Source organism: Hibiscus syriacus, unplaced genomic scaffold, assembly GCF_006381635.1.
Source record: "Hibiscus syriacus cultivar Baekdansim isolate YM2019G1 unplaced genomic scaffold, ASM638163v2 tig00013960_pilon, whole genome shotgun sequence".
In the NCBI taxonomy this organism is placed as follows: Eukaryota; Viridiplantae; Streptophyta; class Magnoliopsida; order Malvales; family Malvaceae; genus Hibiscus; species Hibiscus syriacus.
The window spans coordinates 1515001-1525659 of NW_024062312.1; the positions used below are offsets into that span (position 1 = coordinate 1515001).

Below are 10659 nucleotides of genomic sequence, written 5' to 3' on the forward strand. Positions count from 1 at the left end.
ACCCGAAATAATATATTTATTAAAAATATTATTTTTATTCAATAAAAATAGAGATCTAATTGAAAGAAAATAATATATAAAAATTATTATTGTAATTATCCCTAAATATATGAGGTATAATTATAATTTTTTCGGGTCAAATCATGTATTTTTCATCCTAAACCTGAACTAGACGCTACCTGAACCCCATTTTTTAAATTGACCCGATCAGGTCGGATCGGGTTTGAGTCTCATGCCCATCCCTAATTAAAATGCAGATAAAAGTGAGTTTTATTTCAATTAAATCAAATATATTATTTAAATTTAATGGTGAAATTAATAAATATAAAACAAGATTTGAAATGGTTGCAATTGATGATAAGCAGCGGACATGGGAGGTGATGACCATAATTGCCAGCGCAACGCAGCTGTTTTGCACGGGTGCTATCCATGCCGGGGCCGGAGATTTTGCTCCGACCACGCTTGCCGCCGGAACAGTCTAAACTTGAAATCCACATTCTGATCATCGAAGTTTATGTCAATTGCCTTTTGTATGAATGATTGTGTATGATTTTTTTAATAAAAACTTATTTATTATAGGATGAGTTAATTGCATCATATGTCCCAAATCAATGACCCTCATTTTAAATTCATCCATAAATTTTTAAACAGTCCAATTTTGCTCTTAAACTATGACTATTATTTTAAATTAGTCATCAAACTTTTAGCATTCCATTTTTATCCCCAAACTATGTTCTTCATTCTAAGTTGGTCCCAAACTTTTTGAACATTTCAATTTAATCCTAAATTATAAATATATACAAAGCACATCACTTGTTAATAAAATCGTTAGACCAAGTTATATTATTATATGTTTTAAAAAAATAAAATCTAGGTTAAACTATGGTTGAATGGATTACATATTTGGATGAATTTGGAAATAAATTTGGAAGATGGAAACTTTTAGGGACCAATGATATTCATAGTTTGGGAATGAAATTGGAATGTTCAAAAGTTTAAAGACTAATTTAGAATGAGATTCATAGTTTTGAGATGAAATTTGAATTTTTAAATGTTTAAGGACTAATTTGAAATGAGGGTCATAATTTGGGAACATTTGATAAAATTAAACTCTTATTGGACTTTTAATAACATTATAAAAAAAATTAGCTGACCCTATTCCCATATGTAATGGGGTAAGGGGGAGGTAGGGTAGTAGGCTGCCTCCAACGCTAGGTTGAGAGCAACTTTCGTGGAAGATCTCCGACAATTATGAATTGCCCACCGTGAGACTCGATCCCACGACCACAAGGTTAAGAGCCTTGCGTTCTACCAACTGAGCTGGAAGGACAATTCTTTAATAAGTATATTTATAAGTATATATTTATAAGTATATTGCATTGTTTATAAGTATATTTATAATGTTATTAATGTTATTATTTTTTAATAACATTATAAATATACTTATAAATAATGCAACAAATTAGGTTATGAGGATTGTCCTCGCCTCTGCAATATCAATCATATCAATCCAGATTAGTTAATCAATAAATTAAATACCAGTGATTATATAAAAAAATTCAATATGGGACCAAATATGAATAGAAATTTTATATAAATATGAATTTGAATAAGTTTAAGAGTTAATTATATTATATTTTTTAAACTATAACTCTCATTTTAAATTAGTTTTTAATTTTTAAATTTTTTATTCTCATCGTTAAACTATGAGGCTCATTTTAAATTAGTCTTTAAATCTTTAAATATTTTAATTTTATTATGATTTTCATTCTAAAGTGGTCCTAAGCATTTTAACTATGAGTCTCATTTTAAATTAATCTTTAATTTTTTAAATATTTTAATTTCATCGTTAAATTATGATCGTCATTCTAAAGTGGTTATAATCTTTTTAACATTTTAATTTTATATCAAACTATCAGTATATGCTAATCACACCTCTTGTTAATAAAACTTTCGGTCAAATTAATATTATTATATGCTTGAAAAAATTCATGGTTTAAATTAATTACATATTTGGGAGGATTTGGGGATGGAATTGAAAGATTTAAAAGTTCGTGACTAATTTAGAATGAGGGTCATAGTTTGAAGATGAAATTAAAATGGTTTAAGGGCTAGTTTAGAATGAAAACATAATTTGGGGACGTGTAAGATGGTTAAACCACTCAATTAATATTAGTAAGATGTTTAAATCAAGGCTTAATTAGGAATAAGTGCCCAATCTATAATGCTTTTCCCAATAGATACCTAAACTTTTTTTTGCTCCATCCAGGTCTCTAATGTTACAAACGTTATTATTCTAGATACTCATGCCGTAATAGCCACTAAATTTCTCCATTAAGTTATATGTGTCATGTTTTAGTAATTTTAAGAAATTTTATTTAAAATAAAACCATAAAATATAATTAAAACCCGATTTTCTCAAACTATAAAAAAACCTAAAAAATTCTTCAAACCCTAATTTCAATCCTTTTACCATTGTCGATCGCTACCATCGTCATCAATCGGCCAAATTCTAATGGTGTATGATTGGAAGAACACCCGACGGACGAAACCCCCTACTCCAACCTCTATTTTTAGCAAAAATCGGCGATAAATGTGGAAATTGACGTTCGCGAAATGTTACAGTTGCACTACCATTGGGTGCTCAGCCGATTACAAAAACAAAGGGGTTTTGCCCGTGGTTGGTTGGTCCGTCACACGTTGTTGGGTGGTCATCCAATTGAAGGCGATGGTGGCAATCGACAATGACAAAAAGATTGAAATTAAAGTTATAAAAGTTTTTGGGATTTTTATTTCAATTATTTTAAATTTTGGGTTTTTTCCTTTCAAAAAATTATAATTTTTTTAGCTTAAATAAATTTTTAAATTTTTTATAAAGGTGACATATATCCTTTAATGATAGAATTTAATGAACGAAACACTTAGAGTGTTAACGTTTATAATATTAGATATCTAGATGGAAAGAAGAAAAGTTTAAGAATCATTAGAAAAAAAATATGGTTTGTATATTTATTTTCTAATTAAGCCCTAAATCAAACCCAATTTTGACCCAATTTGATCCGACGAGCCACTGCCGGGCATGTAAAGTGACAGCATATCCAGTGTGGTTATAGATGGAAGCTTGAGCTTAAAACTCATTTCTATAACAATGGTGGGATTGGGCATTGTTGATAAGGATCCAAAACCCGTTTACGTTACCCAAATACCCGCCAATCCTTCACAACCTTAACAAAGAACATAAGCCCTTCCAATTCTCTTCTTCCCCTTCAACCCCTCCAATGAACTGCACTCACTATCCATTTCCAACTGTTAAACCCTTTTTCCATTTCTTATTAAACCATAATTTCAAAACCCTAGCCTTCCCAACATCTACCCGGATTCTGAATTTTCCACCGAACCATCCAATTCGTAAACCCTTACTATCATATTGCGGTGAATCCCCCAATTTTAACTCTGTTTCAAAGAGAAGGGATTTTCAAGTTAAAGCTTCAACCGGAAGTAACAATGGTGAAACGGGGAAATGGGTGAGCTGGTTGCCCACCGGAGGCTTAGCAGCGGATAAAGTTTTAAGATCGATTTCAACTGCTACTTCAAGTCCAATTTGCCAGTTCATTTCTTCACCTACCACTTTCTTGCATTCAGTGGACCCTAGAATCAAATTGGTAAAGACTTAAAATTTTCAATCTTTCGAGATTGTAAACTGTGATGAAATTGGTCAAGTTTGGTTCTCGGATAGTTGGCTACTTGGTACTTTTGATTTCTTTTGTGGGGGGCTTGTTTTAATGGTTTAAGTTGTTTTTGGGTTGATTAGATTAATATCATTATTGAGTGGTATGAATAACTTTTGTGTGTGGATTTTTTAATGAATTTTCTTCATTGCAATTTGGCGAAAATGTCCAGCTGAAGTTATGACACATTATAAGCTAGGAAGTTGCCTAATTATTTATCTGAATTTTTTAGTATCATGAGTTGTCTTCAGGTTTCCTTTCTCTCTCAATGCCTTATGCCTTACTGTTTATGCCATTGGAAAAAATACAGAGACTGACTTAGATACTGATCTTGATTATGCAGGTATGGCTGTTGGCGTTAGTTGCTTTACCAGCACGTGCCCAAATAGTTGTTCGTTTTGGATTGGTAGCATTCATCGCTCTTTTGTCAGTATTGTTTCTCCCAAAACCTGTGTGGGTGGTAAGGGTTTAATGTTAACTACTAGAGCTCAGTATATTTGGATAAATTATTCAGTTTCTGAATGCAACTTTCATGTATATTTCTTTGAACATTTTGCTTAATTATCTTGATCAAGTTTGGCTTTTAAAATATAGAGGGTAAAATGAGAAATTGTATTTTTCTGATGAACGTAGTTTGTTGCTGGAGATTAAACTTCAGGTTAATTGTTTTAACTTATGCCAAATGTGTTAGTTTTGTAGTTTTTTTGTGTGTGTGCGCGCGCTCGCGTGTGTGCGTGCAAGTTGGTATAGTTTATAATGACTTGTCAAAGGTTCTGTTCACCTGCTGTCTATATAGTATATACGAGTGAAAATTATGTTGTTGTTTGAACTTTGAAGAGACTTTAAACCATAATGGCTTTTGGTTGCTTCCTCTGTTGCTTGGTTGATTTGTGTGCCTTAAGTTGTGCTCCGAGCTTTCATGTCACTTTTGAAGTTTAACTTGCATGGTACTAAGGAAACATTCTGTCCGTGCTAGTTGCATGTTGTACAATATACTGATTTAAATAATATTTTATTGTAATACTGGCATACTGATTTCAGCAATTATTGTAGGAACAATTGGGGAGGGTGTCGCTCCTTTGTGGAATTTTATTCATACTGTCAGGGCTTGGTACTGATGGTGTTCCACAACTTGTTCAGTCAAGAACCCCATCATCTTCGCTAACAGGGTTGCCTGATCTTCCTAAATCGTTAAGTGGATATTCATATTTAATCATGAAGCTAGGACCATTACAGTTAACACGGAAGGGCTTATCTGTTGCTAGCACAGCAGCAAGTTTAACCTTCATTGTAAGTTGCTTACAACAGAAAAAGGATATAATATTGCTTTCTAAAACCTTCTACGAGATATACATAGGCAACTATGTAACTACACAAATATGTAAGTCTTGCACAGTAGCTTAGCAGTATCGTGTTTGAGAAACAAGTAAACTCTTTATAATTCTGAGATAGGTCTCTATTTTTTGAAAGATCTTTCAAAGTGCAAGCCTCTGCTTAGCAACCACGACCCCGGAACAACTTGCATTTGCTTTGCGGTGGTTTATGCTCCCTTTGAGTTATATAGGTGTCCCAGTGGCTGAAATTGTTCTTACACTCATGCTTTCCTTGAGGTTTATCAATTTAGTGTTTGATGAGGTAAGGAAAATAGTCAGTACTACTGCATTCTCTCTAGTAGGAAATTTTTCTTGTTTCATGCTTGTGTTTGTTAATGTGGGATTAATCATGTCAAAATTCATGTGTGAACAGGTTCGTAATGTTGCATTGGGGATTGTATCTCGTAGGATAAATTGGCAGCAGTTGACGATGAAGGAGACGGTTGATGGTAAGAATATTCACTTGACAACTAGCTCTCCCTCTCTCCCTCTCCCTTGATTGTGTGTGTGGGAGGAAAATTTAAGTTTATGGGCCATAATAAAGTAAAAGTTTTTTTTTTTTTTTGCATAATGGCTAGCTTTCATGACAAAATTACTGATTATTCATTTCTCAATTTTGTGATGGACAAATACATTGAGACCGTTATCCACATCTAATCTTTTCCTCGGGCTTCAATTTCAGTTTTTGCTTCCTACATTCAGCGGATCTTCAAGAATATTTTTTAAGCATGCAGAGCAAATCTCTCAGGTTCATATTCAGACTGAGCTCTTTTACATGCTATTTCTTTATCTAACTCTGACATTGATTTAAAATCACCATTTTCCGTGAAGAAAATTTAGCATTTCCCATATGTGGTCATCTTTTTTAGTAAAGTTTCCCAAGTATGGATCAATAGGTTGCTTGTGCCTTTGATGAATAATGCATGATTGTTCCACTTTAACAATACCGTCGCCGACAACAAAATCTTGGGTCATGTTTAACCATCCTAAACTATAATATCCAACTGGAATTTACATTTTGTGTTTGACAATCGGTTTCCATGCATTTGGATGGTTCTATTTCAGTAAACCTAGATCTATGTAGGTTTACCCTAACTTGCTTGGTGAGGTTTCTCCACTCCGTCACCCATGGCTTTTCTTCAAGGACTTATTTATGTCACATTTAGACGTAGCTAGGGGATATGATCCTCCAACATATAGAAAAACTTCGAAAAAGTCGAGTGTAAATGTATCCGACACATACCCGTATTGGACATTCAGTCTTAACGAGAACGAGTAATGTAGCCTCCATTAAAGTAAAATATCTGACAAAGTGTGTTGTATTTTTACAGGCCATGATAGTTAGGGGGTTCAGGGGTGACAGTAATGGTCATAAACTATACTTCTTATCAGACTCTTCGTTCGGGATGGCAGATTTAATTGCCGTAGTTTGCTTGATCGGTGTTACGACCGCCACTCTATTGTCCGAGAATTTCGTTGTCTGATAACTAATTAACTGTACCATCTTCATCTCTTCACCTCAGTATTTTTCTCCCTCCAAAGTTACTGATACTCTTCAAAAAGCCATTGGACCTCTATGTATGTTACTAAGAATTCCAAAGCTTTTGTAAATTGTTGGCGAAAAGTACAACCTTTGAGGTTTGATGAAAATTTCACTTACCCTATACTTTCAAAAATGTTCACTTATCCGTTAAGGTCTAATAATTATATCCCTATTATTGTTTAGCTACGTATATTTATAAGTATATTTATAATTATGAATTTACTGAGTGACCTCAATGGTTAAAGATTGTATTTTTCTCTTTTGAGGTTTTGAGTTCGAGTATGCGTCTGTATGGTATGTACGTTGTCAATAACTAAAAGAAAATTATGAGTATTAGGCCTGTAAACGAACCGAACAAACATGAACTAGGGTATGTTCATGTTCGTTCGTTTAACTTTAACTGAACAAATGAACGAACACAAACATAAACATAAACAAACAAATAAAATTCTTGTTCTTGTTCGTTCGTTAAAGAATTTAGCTTGTTCGTGTTCGTTCATGTTCGTTCATTTAAATGATGAACGAACATAAACGAACGGATGTAAACGAACACAATAAACGAACGTAAATGAACACAAATGAACAAACGTAAACAAACACAACAAATGAACATAAATGAACGTAAACGAACATGAATGAAAATAATTTTTTTTTCTTTCCTAACAATTTTAGGATTATATTATATTTAATTGTTTTGAGTTTTTTATTTGTATTTAAAATTAATTGGATTTTAAAATATTTATGGGTATCAAATTAAATTTTATCGCGCTTTAATATTTTAAATGGGTCTAGAGAGATTGGGCAAAACATAAATGAATGCATATAAACGAACATATTACTGAATGTTCACAAACGTAAATGAATGAACGAGCCCTCTGTTCATGTTCATTCATTTAATTAAACGAACACAAAATATTGTTCATGTTATTTCGTTTAATAAATAAACGAATATAAACGAACTTCCCACCGAACGGTTCGTTGAACGTTAAATTATATTATCTTATAAGTATCTTATGGGTATATATTATCTTATAAATATCTTAGACTATTCAATATTTTTTAATTATTTATTTATATTGAAATTGAAACGTTAAATTCTAATTAAATTATGTTTTGACTTTACGTAGAATTAATCATATATTTAGTTTAATTATATATGAATTTTAAGAAAAAAAATATTAATTTTTTATAAAATTTAAATTCTTAATTAAAATATTAAAGTTTTTATAATTTTGAATTTAATCATTTCAGTTGATCAAATTAAAAATAATAAATGATTATTTTATTTTTGATGATCGTTACTTAAAATCTTTAATAGTTGAATAGACCACATTCTGACTAAAAACATAAGAAATATTGTCTGGCATTTCTATAAATTGTAATAGGCCTCTAAACGAATCGAACATTCATGAATCGTTCGGTCGGAAATTCGTTTATTTATTAAATAAATAAACATGAACAAAATTTTATGTTCGTTTAATTAAATGAACGAACATGAACAAAAGGCTTGTTCGTTCATTTATGTTCATGAACGTTCTATAATTCGTTCGTTTATGTTTTCCAAACCCGTTAAAATATAAAGAGTTAATAAATTTTAACCTTATACCTATTAATATTTTTAAACTCAATTAATTTTAAACCCAAATAAAAAGTACTCAAATCAATTAAAGAAAATATAAATTCTAAAATTATTTGAAACGAAAAAAAACTCTTTACAAATATAAACTCAATTAATTTTATGTTCGTTTGTTTACATTTATTTGTGTTCGATTATATTCGTTTATGTTCGTTCGTTTGTGTTCGTTAATAATTTTTATAATTTGCATAATTATTTCATCAAAAAAAGTTTACATAATTATGAATTATTTATCTTTTGTGTATTTTGATGTTTCTGATCATTTATATATAGTCCCTATTTGTTTACGAATATATATATATATATATATATATATATATATATATATATATATATATATATATATATATATATAGTCCCTATATGATTATGTAGTCAAATCAACTTTTATAGAGATTATAGTATAGATGTAAATTTTAACTCAAAAATTGAAGCATAAGAATTTACATTAATCAGGACTACATAAAATTATGAAGTAATATTTAAATGCCATATTTTTATAATTATTAAATAAAATATTTAGCTGGTAACTATTTTTTTCTCTAAAGAAGTAATTTAGTTTTTTTTAAAGTATTTTCTTAGGTGGTGGCATGTTGATATTGATTTTTTAATATATATAATTTTGTTTAATTTTCTTAATTAATATCTGAATAAAAATCATTTTTATTTTTATTTTTTCTTCGTATATTTTTGAAGCATTTGTTTTTATCTTTTTTTACAATATGATTTTATCTATTGTTATGATAGTTTGACTTTTTGTGTTGCATTCATCATGACACATATTCTGATCAGAAAAGATAGACAATCTTTCGTAGTTTAATCTCGTTTTCCGGTAATTTATTGATGTAATCAAATTGTTCACATAACAATCGGTTGGATTAATTCTTTTAATCTCCACAGTTATTATCGAAATCATGATATTGGAAAGAATACTTATTCTATCAGCACTAACAAATTAATCTACAAAGAGTTTGTTTATACAAAAATTTGTAGCTAATTCGCTAACTACAACCTAACCACCTAGTTGAATGTACAATCTCGTTTAATCATTCTCAACACTGCCCTCAAGTTGGTGGTTTGAAGATGTCTTTAATGTAACACCCAAAATTCTGAGTTAGCAGTTTCAGGTTTACCCGAGATGTAGGTGGGCTATGTGGAGGTTGCAATTAAAGTCGTTGGACCAAGTTTGAGCTTAATTGGGCTGAAATTGAGTCTAAGAAGTTAGAATAAGGGGATATTTGCATAGTAGACAAATGAAGAGGGATCAAAAGTGTGATTTTAGCATTGTTGAAAAAGAGGCTAAAATTTAGGATATTGTTGGGCCTTGGACGTTTAGCGACTCAAAAAAAAAAATGAGAAGCCTTTTACCTTCCTTCATCTTCTTATTTGCATTTTCATTTTTCTCATTACCTTCTATTTTCTTCTTCAAGTGTCATAGATAAAGGTAAGTCATTTTAGTCCTTTTACACTTATATTAAACATTAAATTCATCTAATCTATTCTACAACCTTTTTTGTTCTAACTAAATTCTAGGTCTCCATGTTGGCCAGAGAAAGTGGAGGTCTATCCAAGTCTTAGAGGAGGTGAGTGTGGCTAAACAAATAGCTTCATTTCGGGATTCTCTAATCAAGGTACTGTATTTTTAATCATTTGTGATGTTAAGGCTTTCATAATAATTATGCTTTGTTGAGATTTGAGTGTTTAAGTATTTTAGGTTTTTTGCTTGTTTCATGTCATAAATGACATTTTTGTTGTTTAGATTGTGTTTTTAGGGTGCTAGATGACCCTAAGTAACTTTCTAAGCTTTAAGACTTTATTTTGGACCAAATTAAGACACTTGGAAGGATATTTTAGTGTTTTTCGAGCTTAAATAAGATATTTCTGGGCTTGATTATCGATACTGGATGAACATTATCGATATTGGATGAACTGAGATGATTTTTGGGTAGTTTAATATAGGAGTATCGGCACTGAAGCGGGGAGTATCAATACTACCCCTCTGGTATCGATATTGAGGGTATCTAGGTCGATACTAGGGAAATTTTTTGCACTTCGAAGCTATTTTTGGTACCAATACTCGATGGAGTATCGATACTTGACTAGGGGTATTTTTACTACATGTAGGGTATCAATATTGCCCATTTTAGATGGTTGAATTCGACTTCGTTAAGGCCCGTAAGAGTTAGGGATGACCCGTAATGGTATAACTTAGTCTAAAAAAGACTTAAATGGCTAAAAGTGTCTAGAAACACTTTTAGGAGTGGATTATGACCAAAGTTACCTTAAATGTGAGTGATACTTCTAAGTATCTTCAATCTAACATATATCTAATAGTTGAGAGAAAAAGAATCGTTGTGAATGATATACCCATAAGCGGGA

General features: G+C 31.1%; 1 protein-coding gene and 1 pseudogene across 1 annotated transcript in view; both read left to right on the forward strand.

Moving 5' to 3' along the window:
- LOC120206599 overlaps positions 1-482 on the forward strand; it is an 11678-nt gene extending 11196 nt beyond the window's left edge. The window contains exon 5 of the mRNA XM_039206202.1: positions 366-482. Coding sequence (XP_039062133.1) covers positions 366-482 — 117 coding nt within the window. The remainder of the gene's footprint in view (positions 1-365) is intronic.
- A 2664-nt stretch (positions 483-3146) lies between these two features.
- LOC120206725 lies at positions 3147-6658 on the forward strand (annotated as a pseudogene).
- Positions 6659-10659: the final 4001 nt, after the last annotated feature.